This window comes from Alosa pseudoharengus, unplaced genomic scaffold (assembly GCF_046254945.1).
Source record: "Alosa pseudoharengus isolate Yale_2024_CS ecotype anadromous, Long Island Sound unplaced genomic scaffold, YU_APseudo_1.1 YU_APseudo_1.1_scf_18, whole genome shotgun sequence".
NCBI lineage: Eukaryota > Metazoa > Chordata > Actinopteri > Clupeiformes > Clupeidae > Alosa > Alosa pseudoharengus.
In genome coordinates this window covers 20,855,716-20,872,850 of record NW_027468650.1, presented here as the reverse complement: position 1 = coordinate 20,872,850, position 17,135 = coordinate 20,855,716, and the positions used below count along the sequence as shown (strand labels likewise).

General features: G+C 47.1%; 1 protein-coding gene across 1 annotated transcript in view; it reads right to left on the bottom strand.

The window, feature by feature from the left end:
- Positions 1–4,043: 4,043 nt before the first annotated feature.
- The window catches only part of mpp7a (MAGUK p55 scaffold protein 7a), a gene marked incomplete in the record, with an annotated part of 73,157 nt that continues 60,065 nt past the window's right edge, over positions 4,044–17,135 (bottom strand). The window contains 4 exon segments of the mRNA XM_076290497.1: positions 4,044–6,169; positions 11,530–11,673; positions 14,503–14,611; positions 16,784–16,877. Coding sequence (XP_076146612.1) covers positions 5,990–6,169; positions 11,530–11,673; positions 14,503–14,611; positions 16,784–16,877 — 527 coding nt within the window.

The window sequence follows — 17,135 nt, the reverse complement described above, 5'->3', positions numbered from 1 at the left end:
GAGCAGGAGAGAGAGAGAGAGAGAGAGAGAGGAGAGAGAGACAGACAGCTAGAGTGATCAAGGCAGAAAGGATGCAGAGGACAGAGAGAGAGTGAGAAAAAGAGAGAAAGAGACAGACAGCTTGAGTGATCAAGGCAGAAAGGATGCAGGAAAGAGAGAGGGAGAAGGAAAATGACCCTTGTGAGCCTGAAATGTCAAGCGTAAGTAGGAACACAGAGAGACCCCCCTCCTGTCTTCTTCTCCTCCCTCCCCACCCACGCACCATCCCTCCTTCCCAGGGCAGGGAACAGCACGGCGGGCTGCAGAAGCCATCGGTGCGCCGCGGTCACAGATCCGGATGCGGATACGGACAACTTCATTTAGACGTCCTAAATCAGATTGATTGGAGTATAGATCAGTGGGGGACGAGGGGGGGCGGGCTCCTGTTACAGTAATGCTCTCTAAAGTGGCTCTGGCGTGGGTGGGGGGAGGGTGGAGGGGTGGGGGGGCTTGAGGCAGGGAAGGGCATGGGGCGAAAACAAAGGTGAGATGCCAATGCCCCCCCCCCCCTCTCTCAGCGTCAGGTGGTCTGTCTGGCTGCCTGAGATCCAGCTGGGCCCGACAGAGCGGCTTCTTTTGCCCCAGCAGCAGGGGGTTAGGAGTAGGGCTGTGTGTGTGGGTGGACAGAGGTCAGGGGGAAGTTAGACACAGGGCAAGTATTTACAGGTTAGGGCATTAAATATATCAGATGGTGGACCTAGGAGCAGTGTAGCGTGGGAACCTCCACCAGGAAGCAGTTTAGTTACAGCCACCCCCTACAAAGACCAAGTTCCTCTCTAGGTCGTGTGTCAAAGAGCTCCTGTTTCAGGTTGGACATTTTTGTGCACCCTAATATACATTCTGACAATTATTATTAGGTCAACATGATGAACACGCATATAGCATAGGTAACAGGCGGAACATGTCATATACTTTATGAGATTACAGGTAATATGATCCATTAAACTATAATAGGCAGAACATATATAAGCATCCGTTTGTCATAAAGTAACCTCAAATATATGGAGAGAGATGTTTGACTCCACTACCTCTCTCTCTCTCCCTCTCACTCACACATACACACACTGTATCATTGTGTAAAGGGAAGGCATGACTTAGTCTTTGGCTCATGGTGATTATGTCAACCTTAGAAACTTGTTAAACAAAAGAAGATGATTTGTTTTTTCAAATCAGTCATACACTCCTGGCATCGGAGCAGGTTAGACCGTACACACACATGATCACACACACGGACTCACTCATGTTAGGGTCCCTGTCAAAACTGTTTAAAACACTCGCTCCATGTCATGGAGTTGACTGTGAACTCACAGTTCAACTATGAGAGACACACAAGGCAAGTGTGTACACTTACACACACACACCTTACACAAACCACAAGCTTGTACATATATACATGGACAGTACATGCACACACTTGCTTACAGCCACACTCCTCATTTAAGGCTTAGGCAGATCAGGCCTGCAGCCTGTACTGGAGTTCTGGGGGAAACTCTGGGGAATCCATTGCGGAGAGAGAGAGAGAGAGAGAGAGAGAGAGAGAGAGAGAGAGAGTAATCCCTTCATCCCTTGTGCTGCGGTGTGTATGATTGTGGCACTGTGGCAGAAACTCAATCTGGAAACATGTGTTCTTGTCCTTACCACTTCTCCACACACACGGTTTAGTCCTCTCCAGTTTGAAAACACACACACACACACACACACACATGCACACTCACAATTGAAAGCTGATGCAACACTTTCTGTTCCACTGACATCCTTGAAAAGAGGCATTTGCTCTTTCTCGTCCTCATTCCTCCCTATTACACACACACACACACACACAAACAAGCGTCAGGTTTACACTACCATCCCCACAGTCACTCAAAAGGCTTACTAACATGGCGTCCTCTCTGAAAACGTTCAACAACCTAAACAGCGTGCGTTGGTGTCCCTGAGTTTGATTGAAGAGGCCGGGCCCCGAACTGAGACATGACATGGGTTTGTAATCAGACGGAGGGGCTCTCACCTCCCTGAGAGACAGCCCAGAGAGTAGTGCCAAGCACGGCCCCTGGCTGAGAGATTCCCATACAGACATGTGCGAAAAAACAGAGAGAAAGGGGGGAAAATAAACATGATGTAACTTCACACACACGACGTCTTCACACATATGAGGTCAGTGACGTTAGCATGATGGGACAGCATGGGAAACGTCAGGTCAGGCTGCTCGCACTTTTTGTTTTCTCACACACTCATCAGCAGGTCGTTTTCTTGTGCAGTCATTTTTGGCTGATGGCTATCTTTTTGTATGGAAAGCACATTGGAAGGGAATGACTGTTAATGAGGAGCATGTCCTCTCTGAGGCTGTCACTTTCATCTTGTTCTTCACTATCGTGTTCAGCATGTCGTTTAACCCGAGGGCTTCTGGACCAATGGGAGATGAGCGCAGTCAATGCGTCAGCCCGCGAGCGTGAAAAAATGGTATGTTTGTGTGAACAACTCCATGAGAGAGTGCAGTGTGTGGATGTGAATGAGAGAATATTCCATCTGTTTGTGTGAACCATTGAACATGCTCCATGTGTGTGAATAAGATGTGAAGGGAAATCGAGTTGAGTTGAGTCCATTAGTGTTCTCACCTGACAGTTTCCTACACATTCCCACGGCTCTCCTTTTAACCCTTAGCCATGCTCAATAAGACCTTTAGCATCTCTCTCTGAGTGCCTAAAGGCCCTTTGATGGTTTCTGGAAGGTTCCATTTAGACACCAACTCGGTTTTGCCATTCTGTCTGCCTCTCTCATACACATATAATCAGAGGGAAAGACTAAGAGAGAGAGAGAGAGAGAAAGAGAGTTTGGTTTAATGTACATGTAAATAAAAGGCTTTTGAGTTGAGCTTTTTTTCCAGGCATCTCAGGTTAGATATCCCTGTTAGGCCTTGAGCACTCTGCTCTCCAGTCAAACACCATCAGGCTTATCTGCAGCCTCATCTGGCCTCTCTAAAGGTCAAACTGGAGTTCCCATTTCTCCTTTTACCCAGCATCCCACTCTGCCTTTCACCTTACGTTACCTTACCTTGACTCTCAACCCTTCCATGTCCATACATGTCTCCAACCCACACACACCCTCACTCACATATAGTCTCTCTCAATCTATCAGTCAGCTACATTTGCACTACTACCCACACTTACTCACTCACTCACTCTCACACACAATACTCTCTCTTACACTCACATACACACACACACAATTCGTTGTCAGAGCCATGTTCGTGGGTTTGTCTGATCTGGTTTTGGGTCGTAAATCTGTCACCTTAATGAAAGCCTGTGTGGTGGGTGGAGAGAGGGGACTGGGGAGCCGGTTGTTCTGGAAACGTCCCCGGCAACCCCCCGGCAACCGTCAGCCTTATCCTGACCTGCCAAATCAAACACCCCTCCATCACCATCGCTCCTTCCCTGGCCTGTCATCCCCCTCTACCTCTCTCTCTCTCTCTCTCTCCGCCCTGCCTGTAAACTCCACTTCCTGCCGCATCAAAGGCAGCACCAGAGCAAGAGGAAGTCTCGAGGTTTTTTAGGTCCGCCTGATTGGCCAGCTGGTTTGCTTTGGAACACCATCAAGAGGCTGCGAGGGATCCCCAGAGAGCCTCAACATCTTTCTCTCTCCCTCTCTCTCCCTCTCGCCATCCCTCCATCGCTCATGCATCCCTCGTCTCCTCCTGGACGGGTTCCCATCTCCACTCATCCTCATCATTCATGTCCATCATCAGCTCCTGTTCTCTGGCTCTACATCCTCCCAAAGTGCCTAATCAGCTCCTTGAGTGCTACTGAGGGGAATGAAAACGTGACCACTCCAGAGTTGGTTTTTAACAAGCAGCATCCGTTTGCAGTGGTCTACGTATCCCCTACGTAAGAGCATTAAAACAGAGAAGTCTTCAGTAAATAAGGGTCTTGTTTATGGACATCGCCTCATTTGACACTGCAAAGACTAAAAAATACCCAAGCAGCAAAACACTTTGACACAGACACAAAGACTTTGCTTGATGTTGTATTTAATGTACAGGATAGAGCAGCATCTCCTCACAGGAGACAGACTCCTACAGTTGACCAATGACAGGCAGAACACCTTCTGTGGCCTTTCAAAAATCACAAGACGTAGAGCCCAAGATGAACAGCAGGGCTGGTTCTCAAGAGTTTCGCCAGACTGGCACTCCCCCATTCTGCTGCACATTTCTCAACAGAAAGAAACAGACAAATAAAAAGAGACAGAGAGAAAGGGAGAGAGAGAGAGAGAGAGACTGCAGAGGTGATGACTGGAATGTTTGTTGTACTGAATGTCTACAGAAGTGACTAAGTGATCCAAGAGACTACCAGAATGAGAGGAGAGAGGCAAATGGAGATGAGGCCAATTTCTGTTAGCAACTGGCACTGACAACACAGAGAGGCTAAAATAAGAGAAGATGGAGGGAAAGAGACAGGCAGAGAGATAGAGAGAGAGAGAGAGAGAGAGAGAGAGAGAGAGAGACAGACAGAGAGAGAATAAGAGAGCAACCATAAGACAGACTGTCTCGCACATTTCCCAAACGCGTCACATTGACCAATTCCCCCTACTCTCCTGTTCTACAAATAAGGCTCCCTTGTTACGAGAGCTCGAGTAAGCGTGGCGTTCGTGCCAGGTGTAATTCTGGAAGTGCTCGGAACCTCGTCTGATCGGTTCCTTGTTTCAGAACCCCCAAACCCTACCCCAATCACACACACACATACACACACACACACATTTCTAAAAATGTCTTTTTAACAAGAATAAAAAAGAAAGGAAAAAAGAAACAACACACACATACACATACTGTACTGTTCTCCTCTGCTCCTCCAACCTAATTGCTGGAGATGAAGGAGGTTTTCTTCCAGTGTGCAGGGCCAAGAGCCGACTCACACTCAGACGCAGACTGCTGTTCCTGGGGCGGGGAGCTGGACCGGGAGCTGGAGCTGGAGCGGTACAAGACTGGACGGGGCGGAGGGCTCCATTTTAAAATAGCTCCTGAGTGAAGCACGAAATCCCGTTACAAAACAGGCCGCTCTGTCTGCCCGGCCCTGGGAGGCGAGGTCGGCACAGTCCGAGAGTCTGCAGGCCCCCTTGCCGAGGGGACTTTTTTTGACGACGATAAAAGACGTTTTTTATTAAAAAAAAGTGTGTAAAACAGTAGATTTTTTTTCTTACTAAAATATATTAGCTTTCACATTTTAAATAAAAGAACACTCACACCCTCCCCATGTCGACTGCCAGTGTTCACTCTCTTTTTTTTCTTTCTAATTTGTTTAGTGTTCATAAGAACGCTAGATGTTAGCAAGGGAGGGCTGACGTGTGGTCTTCCAGAATTCAGGATTTCTTAAGACTGAAGGCAAACGCAATCGGCAGCTTCTGTTTCATTTCTCATACTCACATGTGCATACTCGTTCGTACACACACACACACACACACAGACACACAGACACACACACACACACACACTATTCAGAGACTACACGGATATGTATGTAAACCGTTACCCGAGCCCACAAAAAAATAATAATAATCCCTTTGGTTTCTATAAACTAGACGTTAAAAATACACCAAGGAGAGGTCTGACCGCCTGAGTGGCAGCCTGGCTCTGGCACCTCACCGCGGCTTCTCAAAGTCCATCAGTGCAGTTGGCCCATGACCCGACCCTGAGCTGGGCCAGGCCGAGCCCAGCGCCTTGAACCAGGCCCGAAACCAACCCAGAACCACACAGTTTTGCTCACAGACCCCTGTGACTCCAACAAAAAACTAAGCAACCGTTTTTCTCCCACAATTTAAAATACCCAGGCCCACATGCTATTCGCCCCCAATTCACAAAATTGCAAGTTCTTATTGTTTTTCTTTTTCTCCTCCTTGACGCTCCCTCATAGTGTCGTCCTTGTTTCGGTGTCCTTCTTTATTGTGGCCCTCCTCCTCCTCGGTCCTAGGAGTGTGTCCAGCTGATGGGGACCCAGTGTGTGTCCGTTTCCACCTTCTTCAGTGCCAACTTGAGCTCGCTGGAGGCTGCTGTGAGGTCGTCGTTGACGATGACCTTCTCAAAGAGGTGGCTGTACTGGTTCTCCATTATCTTCGCATTGCTGATCATCTCCTGGAAGTCCTCCTCCTGTCAGACAAACAGCACACAAACAAACAAATAAATAAATATAGATAAAGGACTAATCAAAATCACTCTGGTCTATTCCAGAGCTGTTCTCTTAAAGTTGAAAGTCTCAGTTCTATCAAAAAAGTGTGTGTGTGTGTTTGTCTGTCTGTTTGTCTACGTGTATGTACACACACAGCAAAATCACATAGTCCCACATTGAAAATGGAACCTCAGAGGCCAAGCTTGCCACAACAGCACCAAACCAGAAGGCCATGGTTTCCTCATATCAAAAAACAATGTATTCTTTTATGTTTTCAATAAAATATGTTTATAATGTCAAACAAACAGAGATCTACAAATGGTACTGTAGGGATTTCAGACATGTATTTTGTCAATTCGAGGTTTTTGCTAAATGTCAGTGATGGTTTGAGGCTTGGGCTATTTCAATACTAAAAATGACTCAGCTCAAAATTAAGATACGACAGTGCTGTATTTATCGTAAACAATTTGATCATACCGTATAATTTCAATGGTTTTGGTATGGCAAAAAAAAAAAAAACATCCACTGTGACATGCATACCTGATTGAGGACACCCACAGAGCCTTCTCTAAGCCTCTTAAGAACAATCAGAAGTTGATATAATGCTACTGGAAAACATACATTCCAAGATAGATTTATGAGATAAGATATTACAACTAACAGTAACTAGCATAGAGCATAGAGAATGACACAGACCAAGGTTTTAAGATCAGCAGTGAACTTTGACCCCTATGCTAATGGAGTGCCAAACCGTACCAGTTTACCAGTGGCACCCGCACAAACATAGCATGGTCTGAGCGGCCGGACAGAATTATACCCTGTTTAACGAGCTAAACGATTTTCTCAAAAAGACTTTTAACGAGAGCCACTTTGGGCTGTGTGTCTGTCGCTCGTCTCTCTGTCCTGATGGGAACAGCCAACGACCAAAAATACCACGAGGCGCCCAGTTGCTCCGATACAGACACAGACAAACAACAGAGATCCACTGCCAGTGCACTAATCATATATCGTGCCATTCTCTATTGATAAAGATTTGTACATTATATGGATGTGGTGGTCCGGTGGTTAGTGCTTAGCCATTTGGAAACGCAGTCATTGCTGGGATTGACTTGCAAATCTGTATGTGTCTTTGTATAAATGTGTTGGCTAAATGCCTGGCCTTTACCTTTTCACCGGTACTTTAAGATTTTGCTGATTTTTCTGCAAAACACACAAACAGCACCCCCCTCCCCTCTCTCTCTCTCACACTCACACACATACTGTACACGCAAAGGCACATGTGTATGTGTGTCTCTCTCTGCGAGTGTCTGTGTTTCTGTGAGAGAGTAGTCCATCAGGCGAGAGGTGTACAGCCATGACATTGGTGTGTCTGTGGTTTTTAAGGCCTATGTGTGTGTGTGATTCCCCCCTCTGTGTCAAGGCCTCTGCAACACAGAGTGTCCTGTTCTCCAGAGCAGCCAACCAGTCCAGACACCCTCTCGCAAGCATGCAATCAGACAGACTCACCATCGCTTTTAGGATATAGTGTGTGTGTGTGTGTGTGTGTGTGTGTGTGTGTGTGTGAGGGTCTACCTTTGAGTATAAGATTGAGCACATCCTTTTTTAGCGTGGTCTAGCTTGTTTCCTTCAGTCTCACAGTGGTGATCTGTACTCAAGGCTCCAGATACCCTCTCGCACTCTCACAAGCACCCCAAGCATGCAATCAGACTCACCACCACTATTAGGATATAGTGTATGTGTGTGTGTGTGTGTGTGTGTGTGTGTGTGTGTGTGTGTGCACATCCTTTTTTAATGTGGTCTACCTTGTTTCCATCAGTCTCACAGTGGCGATCTGTACTCACTGTACACACACACACACACACACACACACACACACACACACACAGTGGAGTTTGAACTCAAAGACCCTGGTGTCCTGGCAGAGCCACACAACTGCAGCCTGATGGTGAGTTTGAGATACAGGCGCTTGGAGACGGCGGTGACCTGGGTCTTCCTGTCCCCTCCATCTCACTCACACACTCTTTCCCTCTCACATTCTGATTATGGGCCAGCTAAGGGACCAGATTTAATACAAAATCTCCGTCTGTTTTTTTTTCCATCATTACATGACTTTGCTACTGTCCTACTTATCTACCCAAAGAAAGTACCCATAATTGTTTTTCATGCCCTAATTGACCAATAATTTTATTCTTTTGAATTTGCTCTTTTTTGTCTTTCACTCATTTCCATCTCCATCAATCCATGTTTTTTCTTCTTCCACAACCTCCCTCTCTCCCTCCATCTTCTTCAGATGGATATCTTATGGCTGGTCAGGCCTCTAGATGGAAAGTCAGGTTTTACAGGCCCATATAAAGAGCACCTGCCCCACGTATTAAAGAAAGGGGGGGATACTGAAGAGTTGAAACAGATCTGCTTTGCGGAGCACCGTCCACATTGCATCAGCGCAAGCCGAGGGCCTCAACCGCCCCCCCCCCACCCCCCTCCCCGATAGGCACGCTGGACCGTCACGACGACCACAAAGTCGGAAAAAACGCCCTGTCCTTGCCACCAACTTTTTTTTTCCCCGGTGGATGCTTTTGAAGAAATAATTTGGTGCATTTCCAGTCTGAAGACGGTCTGCCCCACTTGAAGACTCCCTCCACCTGTCTGGAGTCCTCTAATGCCTTTATGGAGCATCTGCAGGGCTCTGTGCGCCTTCAAAAGCTCAGGGGGAAGAAAAAACCGAGAGAAGGAGGAAAGAGAAAAAAAGAAGTATGTAGGTTTACTTTTAAGAGCAGAGGAAGAAAAAAAAATGACATCAATGTTATACAAGCGATATTAAAGGTAAAACAATGGCAGGAGAGTCCGTCTGGTCTGTTTAAACAATGAGAAGACTGTTCTAAAAGCACAACGCTCTGATATATTAAAAAAACACACTCGAGATGGTCCCTATTTATTGTTAAAACAGAGCCGAGTTCCCGGCATTTGCCGTGAATGAAATACAGCACAGTGGGGATAAAATACGTCCGTGACATTTCACCAAACAAGGTTCTCCTTTCATGGCCCTAATAGGCTGGATTGGCCCACTTAAGTGCTGTCAGCAGCCATAAGCTTCAGTCAGAGCGACTGGGCTTTGAGCGGCTACACCTAAAGCAACGCACACGCACACAGACACACACACACACACGTGCGTGCTCTTTGAAGGAGAGCTCTCATGCTCGCAGTCTACACACAACCAGACACTCACAGCAGCCGGGTCAAACACAGGTGCTGGCGTTTCACACATGACAGGTTGAGAACGCAGCCCATGTGTCAGCCAGGCGTGACATCTGACCTCTGAGCTCAGCCTGGACTAACAAGGTCTGCAGCTCAGGTTCACCATGGATGAATGTCAATCTTGAAAACCACCTATGCCACTTTTGGGGCTGTCATATGTGATTTTCATGATGATGAAAATGTTTAGATTGTACTGCTGATTTTTACCTATATTGTTTTAATGGTAGAATAAATTATTGTAGAATATTTTACCCTGTGTAAATCCAGCAGAACTTTATTAGAAACTACGAGATAAAGAGATAAAGATACTGAGATGATGAATTGAATTGGGAGTTTTGTACAAACATGAGGCCCTTTAAAACAGCTCACAGGACCAACAGCCGGGAAGCCTCAGGTGCTATGATTTATCCGTAGAGACTTCTGGTATGGGACAGATCACATGATCTACAACTGAGGGTCATCCCTTCTAAAGCAGCTCACATCATCTCAGCAGAACAGTCATGCCTTTAACAAGTCAGGTGACCTGCAGCACAACTTTACAGGCCTCAAACAGGTCATGTGACCAACAGTAGAAGCCTCAGACGCCAGCCTCAACAGGTCATGTGAATGATATTTAAATGCTTTTAAGCCTAAAACAGGTTAGCTGACCAAAAGTAAAAGCTTCAGCAAGCCATCTTGCTGGCCTTCACTAGAGGTGTGTGTGATGGGAACTCTGTCAGGCCTGAGCACAGCCTGACATCACGGCAGTGGTTTGAATTAGAACCAGGACCAGGCCCCGGATCAGGAGGTGGAAAAGGCTGCGTCTAGTGGACTTGTGCCGGTCCCGCTGTGCTCCAAATCCAGAGCTGAGCAGAGCACTGTAAAGCTGTGTGTGTGTGATCACTCTGGCTGCGGATGCAAAGTGACGTGACCCGTCTGTAAACATTTAAAGCTCTTCATACCTGATCAGCAGAAGGCACACATACTGAACACACACACACACACACACACACACACACACACACACACACACACACACACACACACACACACAAACACACACAGAAGGATCTGCCACAGTCAGTTAGAATAAAACAATTAAAGGCAGAGGGGAGGCTAACAAGGGAACCCGTGAAGGAGAGGTGAAGTTTCCAGAGCCTTGGAGCGGCAAGAATGTGTGTGTGTGACTGGTGTGTGCTTGTGTGTGTGTGTGTGTGTGTGTGTGTGTGTGTGTGTGTGTGTGTGTGTGTGTGTGTGAGAGGGAGAGTCAGAGTGTAAGTGAGAGAGCCAGAGAGGTGTGTAAGTACACCTGCAGGGTGCCTTTAACAGCATTAAAAGACGACCTTCGGACTTTGGCGCGTGGAACGTTTCCACGGTGACAGCCAGACGGGTGGGATCACGCCATCTCTGTGTGTGTTGCGGGTCAGCGTAGGGTCACCACATCCCATGGTGACCAGATCACGGGCCGAACATGACCTCTCCGTGTGACCCACCCACACACACACACACACACACACACACACACACACACACACACACACACACACACACACACACACACATGACCAGACACACACATGAGTGGACACGCATACATATATAGCGCTCTGGGAAAGCCATTAGCCTGCTCAACAGCTCCTAACCACATACACACACTGATATTTTTACACGAGCGCATACACACCACAATACACTCGGGGGTGTAAAGCTGCTAATTGTTTTCATGTGTCCCGCCTCAGCTCCAGGCTGACTACATACAGGTGTGCGAGATGAGCTCACGTAGATTACGTTACTGCACTGAGGGAGATGGCCATGTGTAACCCCTGACACACACACACACAAACACATACACACACGCACACACACAAACACACACAAATACACACACACACACACACAGACACACACACACATTTGCTTCATTTATTTGTCCCTTGTAAATAACATTAAAAATGTGTTCTAAATGTTGAACCTGGACGTCATAGCAAAGTCTGTATGTCTTGAGTGTTTGAGTGTGTGAGTGTTCTGTATAAACACACCTGTAGGTTGTGTTCGTTTGGGCAACAGCAAGCTCATTACGAGTGTGTGTGTGGGTATGAAGTGTTACCGTGAAGGCCTTGGTGGAGGTCTTGTCGTCTCTGCCGGAGATGACTTTAGCATTCTTGCGCGTCTCCCTCAGGCGGTCGATGGGAGGCGGCTTCACAAACACCACGATCGGCTTAAACTCTGCAGTGCGCAGGTGCTTTATCGTCTGCAGTGGAGAACAGAGAGATGGACGGAGAGAGGGAGGGAGAGAGAGAGAGAAAGGAGAGAGGAGAGAGAGGAGGGGGGGAATAGAGAGGTGGACAGGGTAAGAGCCCTGATTAATGCACTCGGACTAAAGCCCTGTGTATGTGATTTCCCTGTGTCCTTTGTCCAGTAAGCCGACTATGGAGATGCCAGATGTAAACGTTCGCCCACACACGCCATACTCACAAGCATTCTCAGCACATGTCTATCCCATCCTGATACATGTATATACTGTATGTACAGTGAATGTACTGTGCAGTCATTGTGCATAGGTTTTATTGACACCTCATTCAGCACCAGTAGCCACTAATAACATGAGAAGACTCTCTCTCTCTCTGAAATAAATTCAAAAAAGAGCTCTCTCTCTCTCTCTCTCTGTCTCTCTCACACACACACACACACACACACACACACACACACACAGAGGCTCAGACAGAGAGCCTGGCTGATGTGTGAACAAAGCTTCACATGTCTACACTGATCAATCCTGATGATAAGTCAAACGTGATGACATGTACTATAACACAAGCAATATGTGCTTTATTTTCCTCTCACTCTATGTGTGTGTGTGTGTGTGTGTGTGTGTGTGTTATGGACCGGAGAGAGCATATGGGCCTGTGTTTGAGCACTAATAAGACTCCTTGCTGGGCTCAAGAGGAACCGCTCCAAATCCAGAGCTGGAAGCAAAAGTCCTCATCCATCTCTATCAGTATGTATACACACACACACCCACACATACGCACAAATACACACACACACACACAAACACACACACACACACACACACACACACACACACAAATCCATCAATCTGAGGTCTCAACAGCTTCTTAGTCAACATGGTAGCATACAGTGAAAAGGAAACAGACAACAGGGTGAAACACAAACGTCATGCACGCGTGCACACACACACACACACACCCACACACACACACACACACACACTGCAATCCTGGACAGACTACAGACACACATGTACAGACTGGGCATACACTACAAACAATCGTTACACTACAGTGCAATCTTTAACGTTTAAGTTCTGCTACTCTCCACAGAATACCTCTTCAAAGATACCTCCACAGAAACCTCATAAAAGGGGTTCTCTTTGAAAACCTTTGGATAGGTCGTTGGTTCTCCTTTTAGCTGTGGTGAGCAATAAGGAAACCTTTCCAGCTGTAGGAAATCTTTGTTCCACGAGGAAAGAAAAAAAAAGTTCTGGGCTCGGAAAGTTCTATGAAGGACCTTTAGGCTCTTCAGGCTTTGAGAACCCACAAAATTCCTTCTCAAGAGTTCAAAGGAGGTCAGGATAGATGATGGAAGAACTACGGCCATACAATGAGCGGATCACAAAACTGACCAGGGACGATGAGACAGTGAGTAAGTGAGACCAGAACTAAAATATGGTAGAGACATGGACATACACACCTAGAACTACAGTATAGGCCATTCTTAAGGCCTGGACATACAGACACATTCTAGGTTGGATGTATACGTAAACAAATCCAACCACAAACAGCGTGCACAAGAACGCACACACAAACACACACACACTTAAAGAGAATGGCTCCACATCCACTAGGGCTGGGACACTTCTCAAAAGCCTGTCCATGTAATCTATACTAGCCCGACAATCACCATGTATCATTACGCTCAGTGAAAACAAGCAGTGAGAAAGAGGGATAACACTGGCGTGTGTGTGTATATATATTTATGTGTGTGTGTGTGTGTGAGTGTGTGTGTGTGTGTGTGTGTGTGTGTGTGTGTGTGTGTGTGTGTGTGGCTGTGAGTGAGTGTGAGTGTGTGTGTGTGTGTGTGTGTGTGTGTGTGTGTGTGTGTGTGTGTGTGTGAGTGAGTGGGTGAGTGAGTGTGTGTGCGTGTGTGTTCTGTGACTGTGTGTATGTACTGTACATGCTTGTTGGCGGCATGTCTTCTGTAGTGGTCGATGTGTGTCGTGGCCAGAAGAAGAAAACCTCAGTGGGCACACACACACACACCCTTACACACACAAACAAACCCTAACACACACACACACACACACACACACACACACACACACACACACACACACACACACACACACACACACACACACCATTACACACACACACGCACACACACAAACACCCACCCTTACACACACACACGCACACGCACACGCACACGCACACACAAACACCCACCCTTACACACACACACGCACACGCACACGCACACGCACACACACACACACACACAAACACCCACCCTTACACACACACAAACACCCACCCTTACACACACACACGCACACGCACACACACACACACACACGCACACACACACACACACTCTCACACACACACACAAAGAGGAAATCCCAATCAGGACAATGAAAGGGGACCAGTGCAGACCGGATATGAGTGTGAGCTCCACCGGGGTGAACGAGGGCTGAAGATCTGAGAAGTCCGAGGACTGCGGCCAAGAGAGAGTGTGCCTCATTAAAAGGAAGACACAGGAAGAGAGGATGGGAGGAGAGAAAGAGAAATAAACAACTGGAAGAGTCGGGACTGAGAGATGATGATGATGTTTAGAGGAGACGACCCAAGAAATGATGGGGCCTGATGGAGTTCTGTTTGTGTGAATGTGGCTGAGCGACAGAGTCACTGAAAGTTTTTGGTGTTGACAGATCATTTTAGTGTGTGCTTACTGTAGTCACTCAAGTGTGTCCCTTTATGTAGTGTGTATGTGATTGTGTGTGTGTGTGTGTGTGTGTGTGTGTGTGTGTGTGTGTGTGTATCTGACTGTCACTCACATGAGGCTGGACGTCCAGAAGGCACACCTTGTTCTTGGACAGAACGGAACGGACAGAGTCCAGACTTGTTCCATAGTAATTTCCCTTATACTCCCCATACTCGATAAACCTGGGAGGGAGAGAGGAGAGAGAGAGGGAAGGACAGGGAGGGAGGAGAGAGGGGGGAGGGTGACAGGGAGGGAGGAGAGAGAGGGGGAGAGAGAGAGGGAATGACAGGGAGGGAGGAGAAAGAGAAGTAAGAGGGGGAGAGAGGAAAGGACAGGGAGAGAGGGGAGAGAGACACACACATCAGCATTTCACTTTTTCTATCCGAGTCCAAGAGTGTACAGCTTTATTTGATAAAAAAACCTCAACATCCACACAATGCACTCTTACTCTTTATCTCTCTCTCTCTTTCTTTCTCTCTATCTCTTTCTCTCACATACACACACACACACACGTGAATAGAGTGCTATAAAATAATTACACACTAAAGCCTCCCGTGGAGACGGGTCTATGAGGATTACTCACTGACACACACACACACACACCGCCCCTCGCTAGCATTCCCCAGCCTAGCGCTAGCCCAGACAGTCTGGCACAGGACGACTTTATATAATCTTCTATGTTACACTTTAAATCAGTAACACCTGCGTCACACACACACACACACACACACACACACACAGGGCTCTGTCTGTGAGAAGCAGAGGCTCTACTGATGCCAAACGCCTCTGATCCAGGCTTCCTGAGCAGGCGCGTACAAACAAACATTTTTCCATCACATAATCTCCCTCTCTTTCTCTATTTTTTGTATTTCCCTCGTTCTGCTGTGTATTTCACGGGACAAGGTAGAACGTGGGGAAGGGAAAAAGGCTTGTGCAATACAGAAGATGTTTTTGTCTTCGAGATGACAGTTGTGATGGTACGCTGCGCTGACTAACAGCTCGTTACAGGTCCTGCAGGTCAGGGATCACACGAAACAAAACACACACACACACACACACACACACACACACACACACACACACACACACACACACACACACACACACACACACACACACACACACACACACACACACACACACACACACACACACACACACACACACACACACACACACACACACACACACACACACACACACACACACACACACCTTTGCATCCTTAGAGCAAAACACACAACACACAGAGCCACAAAGATATCTGTTGTATATGTTTCTATCTTAATTGAACACTGAAGGTTGTTGTTGTTGTTGTCTGAAAGAAGACATTATGAAGAGCTGTTATGGCTGTGGTGTCGTCTTGATGGGGACATTCTGACATGTTCTGTTGTTGTGAGGGGTGAGAGGGTTGAGAAAGAGAGAGAGATAGAGAGAGAGAGAGAGAGAGAGATAGAGAAAGAGAGAGGGCGATAGAGAGAGAATGAGAGAGAGAGAGATATAGTGAGAGAGAGAGAGAGAAAGAGAGAGAGAGGGAGAATGCCAGACGAGGTTTTGAGGTAAATTTGGGAGGCCATATTTAGTACTGTACAGGGTTTTCCTTGGGAAAGAGAATACTGGTCCTGACTCACATGGAATCACCCACAGGGTTCTCTGGTTGGCAAAGCTGTGTTCCTTGCATGCACAAAAGGCCACACACACACACACACACACACACACACACACACACACACTCACTCACACACACACACAGACTGAAGCACACACTAGCATATACACTTGCAACAACCAGACAGATGAAAAAAACACCTTTAAAACAGACACATACATGGCAAACACAGTGCTCACAAACACCACACACACGCCAAACACCACACACACGCCAAACAGCACACACACAGCCAAGCAGGCCAAAACAACACTCATCCTCCTTTCCCCTCAGCTTCATCCCTCGTTCCACGTGTCCTTGTATTAGCCCAGTCCAGAACATTCTTTCCTCCTGTGTTCACTGCTGCCCGTCTCCACTCATCTGCACTGCTTGGTCAGCTTTGTCCTGCTCACTGGTTCACTTATCCACCCCCCCACCCCCCCCACCCCCTTTGGTCCTCTCTTCCCTTTTCTCTTCCTTTCCTTTCTCTCCTGTTCACTCCCGGGGGAGCGTGAGAACACGTGACCTTTGAACTTTACAGTAGCTGAAATTCTCACATAGTAGCTTTGGAGGTACAGTCTACTCTCAGTCTGAAGGTAGACATTCATCAAAATGTGTCAGCCATAGATGAAATAAGACACACACACACACACAGACACACACAGACACACACACACACACACACACACACACACACTGTTCTTACTTGTTATTGTGGATGTCTGTCTCAAACAGATGTTTGGAGATGAAGTGATACTCCACTCCATCTGTCTCCTGGTTTCTTTTCGGTCTGGTGGTGTCTGCAGGGGAGGAGAAAGACAGAGAAGGAGAGAAGAGAGAAATGGAGAGAATAGAGAGAGACAGAGAGAGAGAGAGAGAGAGAGAGAGAGAGAGAGAGAGAGAGATGCAGGGAGGGAGAGAGGGAGGGAGAGAGAGAGAGAGACTATTTCATTTACACACATATGCTGTTAGACCACACGTCAGTATCCATCCTGTCCATACAGGACCAATGAACCATCCTGAACTCACAAACCTGTGTTGTTGGAAGTCCCCAAGAT